The sequence below is a fragment of the Phymastichus coffea genome, unplaced genomic scaffold (assembly GCF_024137745.1).
Source record: "Phymastichus coffea isolate CEN01 unplaced genomic scaffold, Cenicafe_Pcof_1.1 PCOF00003, whole genome shotgun sequence".
NCBI classification, from domain to species: Eukaryota; Metazoa; Arthropoda; class Insecta; order Hymenoptera; family Eulophidae; genus Phymastichus; species Phymastichus coffea.
Genome location: NW_026706814.1, coordinates 9,617,526 through 9,638,714, shown reverse-complemented (window position 1 = coordinate 9,638,714; position 21,189 = coordinate 9,617,526). Strand labels below are relative to the sequence as shown.

The following is a 21,189-nucleotide window of genomic DNA, read 5'->3' as shown; positions in this document are numbered from 1 at the left end:
TGCGCTTGTCCCTATCGGGGGCTCACAAACTTAAGATAAGTCCCTACCACTTCCTTCAGGAACAAGTATATCCTGGGAACCAAGAGATTCATATAGCTTAATTGTTTATTTAGGTTTGCAGCTGTCTATGTTCTATTTCATTTCTGGTCTATCATGTATTTACCGCGTACAGTTTGTTTGTTTCGGCCTATCTTATGTCTTCTACTTCAGTCGGCCCGCGTGTGCAACGAATACACGTGTATGACATATGTTCTTATAGCTACAGGAGATAACTATATTATTTTATTATTAGTTCGCATGACACCTATGAAAATACCTTAAAATTTCAGCAAAATAAAATTTATTAAAATTAAATTTTATCTCCAACTTTGCAACGACAAACCCCATTCAACTTGTTTGGCTACTCGTCATGCCCAGACTTTCGTTAACTAATTATTTAACCGTGGGTTCGGGATGGACAAATGCGTCTAGCTAGTACGATTCTGTTGAGCTACGGAATCACGTTCTGCAAGAGGTGCAGAAAGCAACATTAATAACATTCTTTATCGCAAGAATACGACACAACAAAATTCAGATATTAATTCGAATGAAATGAAGTAACTACAAACTTGTGCTCGTACATATAAAATGTCAGCTCGTCGAAGGTTGTTGCTGCATCTCGCTGCTATTATGGCCTCATCCAGACCTAAAATATAACCGCTGCATAAAATGACTGCTCGCGGCTGTTAGTATTGCCACGTGGTAGCAGCTCAGTTTGCTGCTGATGCTGATACCATTCGATCGCAAGATGTAACCGTTACAGTACCGGAATCCTGAAGGACTCTTCAGTGTCACTCCTCGTGGTTCTTTTGCTACCTTTTATTGCCACTCCTTAGTCCGCAACTAATTTTGACGCAGATGAAAGGAAATTGAGCTTTCAATCGCTTCGCTACGCTAGTTCATATCCAACTGCTCTTTAACCGGTAAACCGCCAAACACTCCTCCATCCATCATCTCATATTCTACATTCGTCTTTCTCTTTACTTTCCACGCTTGGAGAGTGAGCGAAGCAAGAACGCGTTCACTCTTTGCCGATCCTTCCTTTCCTTTCTTCAGTCAATCCACCATAATATCCGCAACACCTTAACAACAGAAAACTAAGCGTGATTATGTATGTAAATACATTCACTGCCGAACAGTGATCGAGAACGGACAATGGTAGGATCAATTCGAAGAGCCAATTTCCCATTATCGCCTTCCAAAGCTATTCATCTTTTATGCCATAGGAAGCTTTACAATCCACTCTCACGCCCTCTATATGCCGTTATTTTGCCGTACAATTATGGCCTCGAGTAATAAGTGGCATATAATAGAATGAATCAAATTAAAGAAATCAAAGAAAAGGAACATATAACTTGTGCTATGAAACTAACAAAAAAAAAGAAAATCAAATAAACTCGACTCCCCCGGCCAATCATACACAAATACATATGAACATCAATCAAAAGAAGATACCTTTTATCAAGAGAACTATTCCTTATCAAACCGAGGGGGGACTATCATGCCCCCCCCCCCCCCCACAACGACCTAACGACGCTATTTCGGTTTCAATCTAGTAATGATTACTCGAAGAAGAGCTGAGACGGATGCAGGCAGCATTGACAAAGTTGCCGTGGACTTTGTAGGCCTACTTTCATCCTATTAATTAGCCGCGTTGTCATCAAGATGGCTCAAGTCCGCTTCTATTGAACTTTTTTGACAGTCTGGTCCTAACAAATTGCTCGTCTATCCTTATATACCTAGTTTATATCCCTACACCTTGTTCCTTTCGTGAAAGGCGCAATGAAATGGTGTAGCTAGGTTCTTTGGCAATCGCGGTGATTTCAGCTGTGTTGACCATACATCTGGCTCTACGTCCACAATCACTGCCTCTGCCCCGTTCACCAACTCATTTCGCATCATCCGTTATCGTCATGATCGCCTGCGATGAAGAGCGGAAGGCATCTGTTGGCAGCGAGGTCATCTTTAGCAACCGCAGATTTAGTACGGAAAAGGTAGAATAAGTCGAAGCCTACTCTGAGTGAATCGATCTGACCTTTTCTTTTCGAGACTTCCATCCCGGGCCGCGCACTAATTGCCAACTGCTCTTTGGCCTTACGAGCCTGCCGATGGTATGAAATACTATACCAGGGGTGAAGAGATGCGGTGGTTCATAACCACTCGCAGCTCTGGCATGAGACCTGACCAAATAACGAGTAGGAAAATCATTTCATCGGGTGTTTTCTTAGCTGACATTTTAGGCAAATGTCTAAAATGAAATTTTAGTCCCGAATATCGCAGGTGACATTCCACGGGGTATCGGTTACCTGAACCAGGCATATCTTCACCTAATTATCATCCCAGTTATTCCGTAACTACGTGAGTCTTCCACGCTTCGCTTTCACTACCATACTCATCTGACTGCAAGTTGAGGAGCAGCTGCACTACGTGAGAGCGACAGCTGACGTAGAACCTTGCTTCTTTTCCGAATTCGTAGGGCCTGCAAAGCCCTCACCATAGCGAGACGACTTCTTTTGATCATCGATTGATTCTACTTGGCTTCAACTTGGCACATCGCTCTAAAAATTAAATCCCTTCTTCTTGCGTTAGAAGTTTGTCTGACGCTCCCACTCAACTCATATTTACTCCTTCGAATAGTCGCAGCAGGAAACCGGTCCACCGATTGGCTGGCGACCGTCGGTAATTGTACCGACGGTTGAGGAATTGGCTCAGAAGGTGCCATAATGAATCGGAGGGTCTCGGGCCTCACTGGGCTCTCCTGCTTAAGGAAGGTCAATGCATTCTCAACGGGAGGTTTCAACGGTAAAGCGAGATGTTGGAACTTCAAAACCGAGAATAAAGCTTGGAAGAATTTCGCTGCAATTTGCTTGTGCGCTGCCCTGTCTCGAAGCCATATGCTTCCAACAAAACTCTTCTTATTATCCCGACCGCCACGCATTAGATTAAGGGCATGATTAAAACTGTCAAAATATGAAATAAATTTATGTTAGGCTTAGCAGTACAATGCACTGCATAGAATGCAATTCTTAGCAGCACGATGCACTCTTTGAAATTTTAGTGAGTGCTGAATTGTGTAATTACCACTCAGCAAATATCGGATATAAAAGCTCCGAAGTCAAGCGTCTAATTTTAGTGTGTATGTCTATAATGCCATCTGTCAAATATATTAAATGCCGATAGGAATGAATAATCCCTTATACTCATACTTTATTTGAACAAAAGTATCAAATGTGCGGGCTGAACCAGTGTTATTAGAGATGTTATTATCTTATTAGAGCTTTCTCGCCGCCATCCTGGTTTGAAGTGGACTAAACAAATTCACGGGAAAGAAACCACTTTCCCACCAGCGGCATTGGAGCGGTACATGGAATAGCTGCAGCATCTTGCTCGCTATTGATTGATTAGGTTACGACCATGTCCACTATACTTTCCAGCGGCCCCTCGCCACGTTTTTCGAAGTCGAGTTGACGATAGACTGACCGGCTAACACAACACTAATGATACAATCGGTCTATTACTAGCCCTCTTGGTGGTTGGCGAGATACGATGATCGTTCTTGATCCTGAATCCGAAGGTATCTTATCGTGATCGTCAACGAAGCCCCGTCGTAGATATGACGTCCTCTACTGCTATAAGTAGATCCTGTATGGGAGATAGAGATAGAGCGATTTAGAATTTTAGTTCCCAGCGGGAAGTTGGCTTGTGCATCGCAAGCCGACTGACGGAGCGTTTTTATGGCCTGATATGGAGCACAAGAGATGCCGTAGGCAACGGTAGTATACCAGAAATACTGCATGGCTTGATCCGGGGCGTCTCTCCAAACGATGCGTCGTTAGTCGATCATGAATAGAGAATTGTCGAAACTTCTTGTCGATGTCTGCTGAGAAGACAAACCGCTGATACCGCTAGTATGAGAGGATAACTGCGATATCGGTCTATAGCTTAAGGCCGGAATAAAGGCAGTCATTGAGAGACATTCTGTTGTTGGCAGATTGATAGACGTTAAAGACAACACAGATATTTCCACTGCTGTCACCCTTGAACACGGCATGATGAGGGATGTAATACCCTTGGATGGTATCTAGATCCTGCTTGTTGATCCTCTCCACGTGATGTATATCTTCATACTCCTTCATGAATGAGGTATAGGCTTCGTGCTTCTTCGGGTTCCATTAAGAGTGACGTTCCCAATCCAGTAATCTAGCCTTGGTGAATGGAACCAGGAAACTCTGGTGATCTGAAGAATGGGAGTCGAAGAACGTAATGACCGGAGTCATATCTTCCATGGGAGCGTACAAAATGATTTTCACAAACCTGGTCTTCTTTGGATAGTTGTGGAATCGTGGACACCTCTTCCAACTCCCAGAACTGCTGAAGTTCTATTATCAGGTCCAAATTGTTGATCTCGACGTAGTATTAGGTTGGTGCGTATGAAATGTCGGATTCTCTTTACATGCGGACGTTTATCTCCCTGTTTTCGTTATACTTTTGTCTTTGGCATAACCTCATTCATAGTCGTATTGTCCATTGCCAGAGACTCATTTCAGCAAAATAGGTTTTCTCGAAAGTCTTCCCTTTTGTTATTTCTTTTGAGTTTATTGCCGATATGAATTCTGCCGATATTCGCGTCATTTTCTTATATGAGTACAAACTTGGTAATAGTGCTGCAAAAGCTGCACGCAACATAAACCAAGCGTTTGGGGAGAATACAGTTAACGATCGGAAAGTGCAGCGTTGGTTCGAAAAATTTCGGACTGGCGATTTTTCACTGCAAAATGAGCCGCGCGGAAGACCCAAAACGTCTGTGAAGAATGATGACCTGAAGGCTCTAGTGGAAGCGGATCCAGCCGTATCCACGAGGGAACTTGCTATCAGGATGAAAGTTGACTATACAACGATATTGAGACACCTTTCTGAGATTGGCAAGGTTAAGAAGATGGACAAGTGGGTACCGCACGCTCTGACAGAGCGAAATAAGCTGGATCGGTTAAACGTATGCTCATCATTGCTAACCCGATTTCACCGAGAGCCATTTTTGATCGGATCATTACGTGTGACGAAAAATGGGTTCTTTATGACAGTAGAAAGAGGTGTGCTCGGTGGCTTAACAAGGATGAGGTTTATGCCCATACTCCAAGGCCATCGCTTCATCCACGGAAGATGTTGTTCATAATTTGGTGGAACGCGGCTGGGGTAATCCATTATTCGTTCCTTCGACCTAGGGAGACAATTACGGCCGAAAAGTACTGCCAGTACATTGATGAGATGCACGATAAGTTAAAAATTGTACGCCCATCGCTTGTGAATCGGCATGGCCCGCTACTGCTCCATGACAACGCTCGGCCGCATACATCGCACAAAACAATTGCGAAACTGAACGAACTGGAATATGAAGTTTTGCAGCATCCACCATATTCACCGGATCTCTCGCCGACCGATTTTCATTTTTTCAAGCATTTAGAGCTATTTTTAAGGGGCAAACACTATGAAAATGAAGACAGTCTAAAAAACTCGATATCAGAGTTTATTAATTCTAAAGACCAAAATTTTTTTAAGACAGACATCTACGCTTTAAAATCTCGTTGGGAGAAGTATATTGAAGCGAATGGAGCATACTTTGATTGAATAAACAGCTTTTGAAGAAAAATATGCAGTTTTATACAATCACTTAAGAATCCGACATTTCATACGCACCAACCTAATAGTATCGTAGAGAAGATCGTGAGTCGGAGTTGAGAAAGGAGATGGCTTCACTGAGTATCCATCCAAAGGCTGTCCTTTGAGTTATGGGTTCACTTGGTAGGCCCTTCCTCAAGTCACTCAGCAGAAGAGTAAGGTAAACATCAGTACCTAGAAGGCAGTAGACTGGGCCTTTCACATAATATTTCGAATCCGCTAGGGGTAAGTGAAACCAAGTGAAACCAGGTTTTCCTCGTAACTAATCTACTAGGAAGTAGCGAGATGATCTTTGGTAAGACTAATGCCGAAAGATGTATACGAAAAGGCATAACGGTAGATATCAGCATGGCATCCACCCCATTTGAGGGTCGGAAGATAGAATCGACACCTACACCACTGATGGAGGCTCGTGTTGACCGCTTGAGGACTTGGACTACCCGTTCGGAAAGGACAGTTGTCTCGGAACCCTGATCCAGCACCGCTCGTACTTCAATGCTGGCGTGTTCTGAATGGATAATCATTTGGACAGTAGCCAGCAGTACTGTTCCTTCGAAGTGTGAGCGTGAATGGAGGGCATTCAGTAATGAGAGCTCTGAGAGTATCTCCTGAGCTGCACAGGCCGTCTTGAATGGGACGGCTTCCTGATACAGCAGAGTATGATACCGTGTTCCGCTGCCTGTTACCTTGCAGTGGAAGGAGAATGAACATTTGTTGGCTCCATGGCCTCTTCCACCGTTGTTTCCATGCTGCTCTTGACAAACCTGGCAGGGAGATCGACTACACTCCGCACTGAAATTTCCATTATTCTACACTGCTGCGCTACCTTTTAAGCAAGTCATTAGACGTTGCAGTTTTTGCACATAGCTATGTGTGCAACGTCTTTCACCATGGAGCTGAAGAGCTCCTTGAACGACTTCCAATTCCGTTGCTCGCCGTTGAAAATCGGTAATTTCAAGGCAGGCAGGTGAGGAGGTTACGGTAAGACCTGTACTGTAAATATTCCTGGAGAGCTCAGCCCTCCCTCAACAGTGCTGGAAAGGTGAGTCAATCGCAAGGTCAATCGCTCGGTTTTTGGCATTCACGTATGCATTCTCATACTAATAATAAAGATCTGAGATAAAATATTCGTGAGTGTCCAAAAGGGCCGCGTTATCTTGACAGACCCTGCCGTACTTACGAGAAAACGTCGACCTATAACTCTCCAATAGTTGGAGACGATTTAAGAGGTTCTCAAAGGTTTAAGAGGCCTTGCCTCGCTTATCAATGTTGGAGATCACATTAAGAATGTGGTTACCCGTTTACAACTGATCAAGGAGAGTATCTCACGGCTGCGCCATAATTGATCCGGTTTTCTTCTTCCACTGTTTCAATAAATCATTGCACCGTTCAATTCACTTCACTAATTCACTAAGCCACTGCACAAACCCAACTCAATTAACTCGCTATTCAGCTCGAAGGACCACAAAAATGTATACGATCGCATCTTTCCCTGAGTTAATTAATCAAGGAATCAAGGTACGGTGTAAAAGAAAATAGGATACGTGGCGTAATAAAGAAATGGGTTGTAAGCAAGTTAAACTTTTCACTACGGTTGTTGGTCGCTACTGTCTGGAAAATATACTAGATGTTATCTCGTTCCGTCTTCTCGGTGCCTGCGTCTTGGTGTGTAGTCACTTTGTAAAGGAGCCTTGATCTCGCATTCACTGGGTTAACTTGACTAGTTGATCCAAAGAGCTCAGCTGCTATTCCAATCAACTGTTAGAACAGATTAGGGCGAAAAGTGGTGATGCACTCACTATTATATAGATGGCTGAAGTATAAGAGCGCTCTCTAATCCTCCTATTAGTACCAAAGAAAGGAAACAAAAATGACCCGTAAAGTATCGACCTTAAATGCAAGTTACTTGCAACAGAGGGGGAGTGTGTAACGTTAGTACATAATTCAATCCTAGCTGAAACTTGTTCAACCAACAGAAAATAAGTATCACCAACAATCGTATAGTGAACTAACAGCAGGATTTGACTAAGTTGTAAGTCATCGAACTAAGTTGTAAGAATAGGACAGATGGCGAAACATTTATACTTATTGTTTACTGAACTGAGACATCACACATTCCATGCTTTTGACAAACTAATTTGGCAAGAAAACGGCCAAATTAGAAATTCATGGCCAAAAATGAAAAAAATAAATAAAAAGGTCACCGGAATTAGAGCGAATAGCCTGAACACCATTTTATGCCACAAGTGGGTTATTATCTGCCTGCACCTCTACTCATAGTCACTACGATTAGTTCTCTGTGAGAGACAGAGCCGGATCTTTTAACCGAAATCATCAGCATTAAACAATTGGCAAAAGTTGTCTCACGGCGTATGGTAGTCAATGCTTTTACAATCTGAAGACGAAATCAAACAACCTAATACGATCGACCACCTATCCTCTCACGTTCCTAGACAAAACAATTCACTTCAGTTTCGTCGCGTAAATGACCTTCTTTTTGTTTCTTGTTGGTCAAAATGTAGACCTCGTGTGAAAGCACTTTCAGAAATTTATATGCGCCGAAGTATTTTGGATATAACTTTACGTTTCGCCCTGTTGCCACATTCGATAGGGTACGACCTCGATGCAGTATCGCCTTTGTAAATCGCGAAACTACACTTGCCCGTCGACCTCATGTCCTTACTCGGAAGCTTAGCGTTGCGGCCGGAGACGGGCGCTTTTCTGTGCCCCGACGATTTTTTGTCTGTCCGGTTGCCGAAGCATACTATCAAAAGTATACTATATAAAGTCAAAGCTATCCTGCGATTCTGGAAAAATGCTATGGTTGCATGGCGAGGGCCATAGGCAACCAGACACAGAGAAGCCCGGTCTGCTTTTGGTGTTGCAAGATGGGATATTATACCCCGGCTTGTCCACTGGGTAGGTGAAGCGAGTCGTGTTAGGGGTGTCAGGCCCCAAATTGCACATTCATCACGTGCGTGAACTGCAAGCCAGTCCACAGGTGGGCGAAAAACAGGTCAGCAGGAAGCGGGGACCCGGGGTTAGTCGCGGTGGGCTACCAGCGCTGGGCACGACGAACTCGACTTAAGGGTGAGTGTCCAGGAAATGAAAGGGACGGAGACGGATGAGAAATATTGGCAGGAGGTCACCAGGTGACTCGAGAGCCGCCGGCAGATAGCCGACGGCGAAGAGTACCTGCAGGTACGTAATCGACAGGAATGCCATAGGTGTCAGCCGTGTGAGACAACGCCCGCAAGCGAGTCTTCGCAGCGGGTTGATTTATCGAGTGAGGCACTGGACAGATTCAAGGAGCTTACGAGTGTGATAATAGGGCTCTCGAAGTTGCTGGGTGAGGTTGGTCCATGTCTTGGGAACGCGATAAGGGAGCTGGAAGCTCGTCGGTTCTGGTGGAGGTGAAAGTCGTCCAGAGCACGACCAATAAATAAATATTTTTTGAGAAAACCATAAAGTCACCTTACTTTTCGAACACCCCTCGAACATTGAAACAAGTCTCATCAACATATAACAGTATAAAATGTACCAACATTAAAAAATCAATATAAATATATTTAAAAACTTCAAGTCTCATTGTATGTATCAGATATATTTAAGAGTTTATTATTATCATACGTATTATAACTCACAAAGAACTCTGTATTATTGAATGAAACATAATTTAATAAATTTAATACTCGTAAATCTAATATTCTATATAAAATTGTTAAATGTTAAATAAAATTGTAGAATCTGTATTTAAAAATCTCACGTTTACCCATTATAGTCATGTCGTTTTATGAAAGTTATTTTCAGAAAAGCGATTTTTGTTAATATTGTTTTAGAAAAGTCATTAAAAATAAAGATTTTCAGTAAAATATGAATAAAAAATGCCAATAAGTCAAGGGAATATAATTTTATCGTATATATTTGTAATGATAAACATGTTTAACAAATAACGTACCAACAACTGGGATTTCATCAAGCCAGCTATATGTTTTGAATTGGTCTTTGGGATCCAATCTCGTACAATGAGAAACTAAATTTTCCAATATAGATATTATACTCAACTTAAAATATCGACAGATATCTACTGCATCTACATGTAATCCGTAATTGGACAATATTGCCGCAATTTCAGATGGACCTGAAAAATGTATTTGTGAATAAAGCATAGGATATTAATTCATCAGTAAATTATTTTCTCTTACCAGCAGATGATATATTATTAGCTTTAAGACCAATTTTTGTTAATTTTAATTTAGATGAGGCTAGAGCATATTCTCTTTTGATGTCTTCTAATTCGAGCACTTCTATTCGTTTACTATAATTACATTGCAATATTTCATGGCCATTTGAATTCCTTTTTTTTCGTTTATTTGGATAATCATCAATACTGCTATGGTCAATAACTGGCCGTACAATCCATCTAAATTTTTTATGTACAAGTCGCAGTACATTGATGCATGCTAAAAGACAGTGCACTTGTTGTGAAATTGTTGACCAAGAATATGGTTCCTGACTAAGCCGCATAGCTTGTTCATACATCACAGACGCCGCTTTTCTCATATTTCCTTTGTTAATATGAAAACTGTATAAAAAATTGTAATAATTATTTTCCATTAAATCAATACTTCGAGCTCGAGTTTCCATAATTTTTTCAAGATCTTGGTACATATCTATATAAGGAAATGATATAAGATCTTTCAATTTTTTTCGGTTAAATAATACCACTATAAGTTGTCTCAAACAATCAATACGACGTGCACCATCTGGATTTATATTTAAACAATTATATGCCTCAATGTGATGTTCTAAATTTAGATGTTGTGTAAAAACTATAGAATGAAGTGTAGGTAAATTGGAATCATCTTTGTTTGCTACTGTAATAGCAGTGATTGCTAGTTCTATTATAATGTCTTGCGCATTATGTTGTTCGAACAATTCAATTACTTTTAAATAATATTTTACAATTGTTTTACTTTTTGAAAAGTTTTCCATTTGAAATAGATTTGACATATACGAATCGGTCATTACTCCATTCGAAGCCCGTAAAAAATTATCACTAGCTTTATATGACTCTCCCATTTCTAATAAGCTTATCGCAAGAATAAATTTTCGTGAAGCACTATTTAATGCACACCATCCGTTTAGAAGACGAACATATTCCTGGATCACTAAAAACTGACAATTAGCTAGAAGCCACTCAGGAAATAAAAAATTTTCTGAAATTGGCCAGCTAAAATTTATATTAAGGAAAATTAAATTAAAATACAAAATTAAGTAATAATTACTCTACAGAAGTCATCATAAATAGTTATATTAATATATTAAGATCTTCTTTATTTCATGAAACATAAACATTGTACCATATTTTTGGATTACAGAATATCAGAAGTTGAATATATATCTTATTAACCTTAAAAATCAAGTATAACTATGATTAAAATGGTAACATTTTCGAGTTTTTAAATTTTAGAAGACAGAGATTGGGTGCGCGTTATCTGCCTAAGGAAATGCATATAAAAGGTATTTTATATTATAATGAATTTCTCTCCCAAGAAGCATGCTTTATTAATTTATACATTTATTTATATGTACAGTTATTTCAATGTATTTGAATTATAGCTACTGCAGCAACGTAATTGCGAGAGAGAATGCTACTAAGCAAGAGCCACGCGCCCGTATGTGTATCTGCTTGACAGCAGATGACGATTTTGGAAATAGGAGAGCGGCAGAGTGTACAACAAAGTTAATCAATTAGTAGCCGACCTTTGTGGGAGATGCATCGAAACAACTAGTCCTTTGACTGCTTTCCTTTCAAGTTTCATTTTCGCTACATTGAAAAGCTATTAGAAGCTACGAAGCATACCACCGGCGATTTATTTACTGTTCTTTCATTAAGATTGTATCGTCGTTACCACTGTAAGTATCGGCTCCTTAATAATCTCTTTCGCTTATTCACACTCCTGCTCGAAAACTTCTCTCTGCGCTTGCTTAATCTGTAATCGATTATACTACTTTTCCTTTATATAAATGCTTGCTTTCTAATTGCTCTCTTTTTTATTTAACACCTAACTCTGCCTCCTTTCCTAGTGCATTCTCTGGCATTACTCAAGCTTATTAACTTTCTTAGCTACGCCATCATCTATTTACGATGCTTTCCGCGGGCCAGCGTGTACAAGTACATATACGTACGGTATACCGGATAACCGAGTCGAGCTTCGTGTAGCTCACAAGAAGTCCGCCACGAGCAGCTGAACCATATACTCTTTCCTCTCGAGTTCCCTTTTTATTTTCATACACGGGGAAGGAAAACCCTATTACAATATCATGGATTGATCGTGAGTAAAGTGTCGATCACGATCACATTGAACCGATCTCTGACTTTTCTACCTCTGCTCCCGCATACCTCAAAATCGCCTAATTTATTATGATCACAGTATTTGATGGAAATGTTACTTCGGAGTTTTTAAAATGAATGAACTAGAATTTAAGGTCATATTTTGGAAGTTTGATTTCTTATAACAGAAATTTTTATTTTTCAAATTTATTTTGACTTGTTATAGATGATATTCTTCAATTCTACGAGAAAATAAAAACAATGTTTTTCGTAATTCAATAGCTTTAGCGAAATAAATTTTATTATATTAGTTATTCTAAAGCTATTATTATAAATCGATTCGTAAATCACTTTGTAAAAATTTTATATTGAGTTTTCAATTTAAACTTTTCGAATTATTTACTTATAAGTATATAAATAGCATACATTTTTGCGTCAGACGAAACAAATTTAATCTTATTTTACTAAGAGTCTATTAGACATTACTTATAATATCTAAAAGAATACTTTTGTGTGCATATTTTTTACTTTACCCATAAAAGTATAATAACACAGGTCTACAAATAACAGGTCATTTTCTGTATCACAAGCAAGCTATGGTATTTCCGAAGGATTTTGGTGCGCTGAATCCAAATTTGGCCTCAGAATTATTCTATTACGTCAGGTTTTTGATATATCCTAATCTAAAATTGCAAAAACCACTGGTTTTTGACATATTTAAGGTTATTTAGCAACGTAAATAAATTTTATCAAAGAAAACTATTAAAAGCATCTCAAAGTATAAATCTTCCCTTTTAAAATTCCGTTGGGTTTGCCTAAATATCTTCTTTTTCACTAAGATATCGCATTATGAAATTTTCATATTTATGAATTTCTTAAAATTCGAAAATCCATTAACCTATTAAGTACTATAGGGACAATTTTCCTTTACAGTTTTTATATTTTTACTGTACTTGTTCTATAACAAATACCGAGGCTTGTCACGAGAGGAACTGATTAAGGACAACCATTTACCCGGATTCGGGCCAGCGATAACAAGAGGACGACATTTATGTAGTCAAGGTATTACGTACAGACCGGAAAGAGAGATCGCGCGTCGAGCAATACCGTAGGGATACCAATAATAGGTCATTTTCGTTATCACAAGCTAGCTATAGTATTTCCGGAGGATTTTTGAGCGCTGAATCCAAATTTGGCCTTAAAATTGTTCCATCACGTCAGGTTTTTGAGATATCATAACCTGAAAGTGCAAAAAGCACTGTTTTTTTGACATATATCAGGTTATGTAGCATCGTAAATAAATTTTATCATAGAAAACTATTCAATGCATCTTAAAGTACAAATCTTTCCCTTCAAAATGCCGTCGAGTTTACTTTAATATCTTTTTTTTCATAAAAATATCGCATTTTGAAATTTTCATTTTTATGAATTTTTCAAAATTTGAAAATCCATTAACCCATTAAGTCCTAAATAGACGATTTTCTTTTACTCTTTTTAATTGATGTTTTATCAGGAATAGACATTTCTAACGTAAAATTGGCTGAACTTTCGATCTATGCTGTTAGAAATTTGAAAAAATGCGTCCATGTGCGTCTCTATATGCGTGCTTATGCGTTGACTTCAGATTTGTGATCAGCGACTGCAATAACCCCCCGAGTAATAATGTTCGAGTAAATTTACTGAACAGAAAAATTCATGCAACAAAGGGTTAATGAATTTTCGAATTTTAAGAAATTAATAAATATAAAAATTTCAAAATGCGATATTTTGGTGAAAAAAAAGATATTTAGGCAAACTCAACGGCATTTAAAAGGAGATGATTTACACTTTAAGATGCTTCAAATAGTTTTTTGTGAAAAAATTTATTTACGATGCTACATAATCTCAAATATGTCAAAAACAATGTTTTTTACACTATTAGGGTTAGGATGTCTAAAAAGTTGACGTGATGGAACAATTTTGAGGACATATTTAGATCTAGCGTACCAAAATGGTTCGGAAATACTATAACTCGCTTGTGATATAAAATCTTGAATACCTGTGTAATTGGACATTTTTAGTTTTTCTTTAATAACTAAAAATATTATTTTTTATAATGATGAGTAATATCCAAGACAAAGCTTAAGCAGTGGTGAGTCTGAACCTGAAGAAGCAATCAAGGATGATATGACTGGTACCTCTGATCATGCTGTCAATGATATAGATGATAGTGAATATGAACCAGGAGATGACATTATTTACGATAATGTATTTTTTCAATATATGAAAGCTTTTTCTGGAGAAGTATGATTTCCTGAAAATATTTCTTTGGATATTTCTAATTTATGTGATTATTTTGAATATTACTTTGATTCCAAAATAAAGCTTTAAGATTCATCACGCATACATAACGGTTTATTAGAAATGAAATAGAAGAAACAGAAATTTCTATACAACTAACAGAATATCCTAATTGTTCTTGTTGTAATTTTTGTAATCAAAAATAGTATTGTTATAATATCACTTACTTATTGTCGACAGACAGATTGTAAATAAAATTGGAAATAAAAAAAACTTTGATTGATCTTTAGTAAATATTATTATAAGTCAAACTAATCTTTATCGGGAACAAAATAGTCTACCGCAATATAAAAAGCAGAAGTCATGGACGCCTTTGATTGAAGATGATAAAAAAAATAAAAAAGAACAAAAAAAACAAATTAAAAGAAACTACACTATCTCTACGTCCATGACGTTAGTTCTAGGTTACACTAAAAAAGAGCTTCCAGGATTATTCATGTTTTTATATCCCTTTCGAATTTTGCCAATCAATCATTTTGAATTTTGCAAATCGACCTAAGATCACTCACTAGCCATCCAAAAAAGTAACACATACATTTTTCAGTTTGATTTCAAGTAAATTAAAAATTATTGTTACGTGTTTTTTACTTTTCTGTTATGTTGGATCCACCATGTTGGATCAGTCATTTTGAATTTAAAAATTTCATATGAGATTCGTAATCAGTAACCTTAAAAACCCTCAAAATTAATGTTAAATCCAATATCAAGAACCTTTGTTTTACGTCAATATGTGAGTTTTCCCGTCCTCTAAATGTTAACTTAATGAAAAGTTAATATATGATTGGTGAATTAAACCTGTTATTATTGTAACACTTACTTTTATATAAGTTGTAACGGAGAATCACGGCTCGGCCGTTGCTCTCCGTCGAACTCTCGCAAATGCCCGTGCGCCTTGCCGAGCTGAGAGTGTGCGCTGGTTGAGCACACTGTCATCAGCTATCTCTTTTGTTGCCTTTCTTGAGGTGCGACGGCGATTGGAGGGAGCTGACGAGTAGACGACAGTGAGAGGGAGACAGAAGATCGGAGAGAACCAGCGAGTCGCCGGCAGACCTGCGCGCGCATCTCGCTGGCCGAGAGAGAGAAAATCAGCAGTAGCAGCTGGACAGCGAAGCAGACGGCCGCGCGCACAAGTTTTTCCCTGGACTTTGTTAGTTTTCATCGGTTAAGTTCCCGCGCCCTCGCTGTGATTTTTAGTTAAGGATACGTGCCCGGTGCGAGGAATAGTAATTGACGTTTGTTTTCTGTGTGTGAGAAGGTGATACCGCGAGTGAAGCGAGGCCGGCACCGGTGCACGTGGGCAACCGGCGAGGTGACGCGGGTTTGTGCGCGCGTGCGACTATCTTCTCTTGGCGGTGAGTGGCATTTCTGTTGTTTTGAACAGGGAGCACGACGCAGCCAGAACACACACACTCATCAGTCGCAGTCAACACACACCCACATACACACACTCCAGGACGACAGCAACAATACTAACAGTAATAACAACAGCAATAACAGTAACAGCATTAACAGCGGCAACAACGTTAACAGCAATAACAACAGTAATAATACTAACAGTAATAACAACAGCAAGAATATTAACAACATCGATAACAACAACGATACTACCAAAACTTAACAAACAAGAACTAGAAAACTCGAGGAACATATTTAACAAAGGAAATTTATATCGCCACAGAATCTATCAGCACAAGCAGAGGTCAAAGGGGAACGGAGCCACACATCAACAGCGCGAAGCAGGGTCGGTGCTGTGTTTCTCTCTTTCTCTCTCTCTCTCTCTCTCTCTCTTTCTGTTCGAGGTGCTGATCGAGTACTACGTAGCCCGGCAGCTCTACGTAGTACTTATTAACTTTGTTCGGACATTGTTGTTTCTGTATTTTGTATTCGAATATATCTTTTCTTTTATATCTTTTCATCGATTAAACAAACAGCGGTTCGGTAAGCAGTCCTGCAGCCGATCCGCTGCGCGTTTGCGCTTGTAAATTTAATGTAACGGCGGTATTATTTTACTGTCCAGAATAAGTTTTGTTATTTTATTATTATTAAAGTTGTTGTTTTATTCCGATTTTTGTTGTGATAATTACACCTGGAATCACTCCTGATCCCGTAATAGTTAATTTGCGTATGATTAATGCGTTTGCTCGACGCATTATTAAGTCGTGGGAACGTTTTCTTTACTTCCCGAATCCCCTTTATCAAATAAATAATTTGTACGGGCAGTCGCGAGCTACCTTGAGAGGTACGACTGGATTTCACCGTTACAAAGTAGTAATAATTAACAGGACGACTACTTATAAAAAAACCAAAATTTTAGCGCGATTATTAATACATAATACACAATAGGGTTAAGCGCATGTATCTCTCATCGATAACCAGATTTAAATACTTAAAAAAATAACAATCGAAGAGAGTAATAAAATCCCTTAGTAAGGCTGAGGGATAATAGGGAAATATATCACACTTTTTACAATCTTTTTGCTTTTTGATGTATTTTGAATATAAAAGACCACGTCATTGATGTTTGTATATTAAATGGTCCTTTCCAGTTTTAAAGTTTTAGGTTAGGTTGTAGAACCAATATTCAAATTAATGTGTCAAACTGTCATAGATCTTTTCTGTTCTTTGTGAAGACAAATTGATGTTTTGACTTGCAAAGTTTTTTATTTTATTGAGCAAGATCTTCAATTTGTATGTAATTAATGGTCTTTACTGGCTTATTATCTGTAGGAAGAGATCTGGACACAAAATGCAACCAAAGCCGTATTTTAGTATAAGTAAAAATCTCAGTTGCAGTGACTCTGGTTGTTGCATATGCTGAGGTTCTGTAAGCCTAAACATATCAGAAAATCCAACGATTCCAATCTTTCCAGTTATCTAATATGTATTTGAATAGTAATTTTGGTAGTTCTGTTTTATCTTTTAATCTGATCGTTTGGTAATGTAATAGCGTAATTTAAGGTTCATGTGTAACTAATAAGTAAAATAGTTCTTTATTGAATTGAAGTTATGGCTCTTATCTGAATGAACTTCTAGAGGACCTCCGTATATATTTATGATTTCATGAAAGAATATCTAGGAAAAAGTCTCTGACATCATTCTTTTCAAAAAAAATCATGGTCTATTAGTTGACAGATGTTCTTATGAAATATGTGACAGCGTATATGTGTCTAGTGTATCAATTCTACAGTAGTTAATTATCTAACAAGCATAAATATAGTGCAGTTATTGTCTACTGAGTTTATCGTATACTCTGATTCACACAGGTTGTAGTAGATTTTTTATCATTTCCATCGACGATTAAATTTCTTATCAACAAAAGTCTTGAATAAAAGAAGGTAGATTATATGTAAATATTCATTTATTGTAAATAATTTTAATTGATTTTTAGTTGCATACGCTCATTTTTTCAAATCAGGGCAATTCTTGGCTATGTCAAACAGTTTCAAAAATCAAATCACCAATTTTGTTCAAAGTTGGTAGACTTGTTACCTATACAGAGGTCAACATTTGTACAGAGTTTTAGATCAAAATATTGATAAGGGACCGACTTATCAACTGTTGAAAAAATATTGGACATTTTTTTATTAATTCGATTTCTCGGAGACTAATAAAGATATGGACATGATTCTTTTTTTAAAAGACGCGAAAAGAGTTTCACTTTTAAAATATAAATAGTAAAATACCAAATCATTTATTTATGTCATTGTTATAAACAATTTTTTCAAAAAATTGACGATATCTCAAAAAACGATTTTTTTTTTTTCAATTTTTGCACCATCGTGTTCCTTGTCATTTTTTACATAAGAAACCGTTGAGAAAATCAAGTGCCCGCTATTAGGATTAAGACAGCACTAAAATGAAACGAACCGCGCGCTAGCCGCTCGGCCGCTCGAACGTCCGCTACTCGTGCGGTTCCAACGTTGCTTGCTGCAATTGCCTTTAACGAATAAATAATTTCATATTCTATCAGTCTATATGAATTTATTTAAATCATATATAAATTAATTGATTAAATAAGTAATGTAAATGAACTATTTTTTTATACAGTCTAATATAACATTGAAATTAAACATTTGCTCTCTGCGTTTGATCGGGCTTGAGACCGGGGCATATTTACGAAGCGGCCTCATTAAAAATGTTTCTTTATCGGACCTACACCATTATACTCTTAATAAGTAATTTACAAATAATTTGTTCTAACCTATTTTCTACCATATATTTTTGAATATACGTCATTCTCACGCCTGATCAAACGCACAGAGCAAATGTTTCATTCAATATTGTTTCAGATTGTACAAAACAATAGCTCATTTATATTACTTATATTACTTTACTTATATTACTTTATATTACGTTATATTACGTAAATAAGTCATTAAATTTAATTTTAATTTCATTACTTATTTAATAAACTAATTTATATATTATTTAAATAAATACATATAGACTGATAGAATATGAAATTATTTATTCCTTAAAGGCAATTGCAGCAAGAAACGTTGGAACCGCATGAGTAGCGGACGTTTGAACGGCTAGCGGGCGGTTCGTTTCATTTTAGTGCTGTCTTAATCCTAATAGCGGGCACTTGATTTTCTCAACGGTTTTTTATGTAAAAAATGACAAGGAACACGATGGTGCAAAAATTAAAAAAAACAATATCGTTTTTTGAGATATCGTCGATTTTTTGAAAAAATTGTTTATAACAATGATATAAATAAATGATTTGGTATTTTACTATTTACATTTTAAAAGTGAAACTCTTTTCACGTTTTTTAAAAGACTCATGTCCATATCTTTATTAGTCTCCGAGAAATCGAATTAATAAAAAAAAGTGCAATATTTTTTCAACAGTTGATAAGTCGGTTCCTTATCAATATTTTGATCTAAAACTCTGCATAGATGTTGACCTCTGTATAGGTAACAAGTCTATCAACTTTGAATAAAATTGGTGATTTGATGTTTTAAATTATTTGAAATAGCCAAGAATTGTCCTGATACTACAAATCAGAAAAATAGACTTAATCATACAAATTGTTGTTGGTTAATCATACAATTGGTTGATTGGTAATAAATATTTAATTTTGATGTTTATGTTGTTTACTTATATTGGCTTAAAGTGAATCTAACTCCTAAAAACGTAAAATGAAAAAACAAAAAAAAATAAACGTAAATTTACGTATAAACGTAACTACTCACACGTTTATTTAATGATGGCTAGAATAAAAACTGGAATCACTCGTACTGATACTAGATAGATATAACTTACAGTCACAACTCAATATTAATTAGTAAAATTTAATTCAAATGCCAAGTTAGTAGTAATATTTTAAACTTATCTTTGATATTCAAAACTGATAATTAAAGGGACCCGTCAGTTAAATAATCGATTTTTATTACATATTCTGAAAGAATATTACTTCAAAAATATTCTCTCCAAATTTTATAAAGATCCGAATATTATTAATGAAGATATGCGATTTTACCGAAGGAGGTATAAGTCGGTTTGAGAAGGGTACACAGTGGCAGCTACAAGCTCAACCCCTTGAGCCATTGTAAAGTGTTGTAACTGCCTGAGATGGGTTTGCTTATGGTATATTCAACATTAAAGTGTTATAGAATGTATTATATGTCTTTCTTTTTCGGAACATTATTTCACTATTAGTTTTGGAGTAACAGCAATTTTAAATCAGTTGAACGTTGAACGCCGACCTGTTAGCATGTAAAAGTGAACTGTTTCTGTGTGATATTCAAATATCAGTTTCGTTTATCACAATGCCTAAAGTGAAAGTCACTAGAGAAAAAAGACGATCTGGCTCCCAGATAAAGTAGACCGAAAAAAAGAAAGTGTCATTACAATCCAAGTAAAGTGGAGTGCGACAATATAACAGTGCATCAGCAAAAAAAATCAAAACGCAAAAAGATTACAGCGTACCAAAAAATGACACTAGTCAACACCGAATTATAAATTTCTTTTTGGTTTTTTCTGCACTTCCAAATCTAGTAAAATGCGTAATCTGCAATGCAAAACTTGTCTTTGAAGTTATAAAAGAACACGGTCTTGGATTTAACATAGCCGTAACATGTAATACTTGCAATGTAACTTACTACATACCTTCTTGTGAAATACTTGGAAAGAGTTAGGAAATCAATCAACGTTTAGTATTAATAATGCGTACGAGGTGTGTTCAAAAAGTACCCGGAGTTATCGTTTTTCCAAAAAAATAGTTATTTATTCGTTTACGTCAATGTGGTCCCCTTCAAAGTAATCCCCCCAGATATAATACACTTATGCCAGCGTTTTTCCACTCTTCGAAGCACTCTTGATATTCACTTTTTGGTATGTCCTTGAGCACTCTCAGCGATTCGGACTTTATTACTTCAATCGAGGAAAAACGCCGTCCTTTCATGGGTCTCTTCAACTTTGGGAACAGGAAAAAGTCACACGGAGCCATATCTGGTGATAATGGAGGTTGGGGCACGACTACGGTATTGTAAGAACTCATGATGCACCACGCCCCTGCAGTCAAAGAAAACTGTAAGCAAAACCTTCACATTTGATCGAACTTGACGTGCTTTTTTCGCTCTTGGTGACGTTGAATGCTTCCAGGTGGACGATTGTGCTTTGGTTTCGACATCATAACCGTACACCCATGGTTCATCACCAGTTATGATCCTTTCAAGCAAACTTGGATCGTTGACCTTTCATGATCTGTGCTACTCACGGTTTTATTGTAGATGTGATAGGGCATTTTTATGCTACAAAAAATGATTATTATTATGATGAACTATTGGCTGTT

The 21,189-nt window shown here is 37.4% G+C and overlaps 1 protein-coding gene across 4 annotated transcripts in view; it reads right to left on the bottom strand.

Annotated features, from left to right (window-relative positions):
• Window positions 1-21,189, bottom strand: part of LOC131663944 (nuclear pore complex protein Nup160 homolog) — a 291,910-nt gene that overhangs the window by 99,570 nt on the left and 171,151 nt on the right. For all 4 annotated transcript variants that reach the window (XM_058934752.1, XM_058934744.1, XM_058934735.1 and 1 more), the window contains 2 exons: window positions 9,921-10,948; window positions 9,674-9,856 (listed from right to left, as the gene is read on the bottom strand). In XM_058934752.1, the coding sequence (XP_058790735.1) occupies window positions 9,674-9,856; window positions 9,921-10,948 (1,211 nt within the window). The remainder of the gene's footprint in view (window positions 1-9,673; window positions 9,857-9,920; window positions 10,949-21,189) is intronic.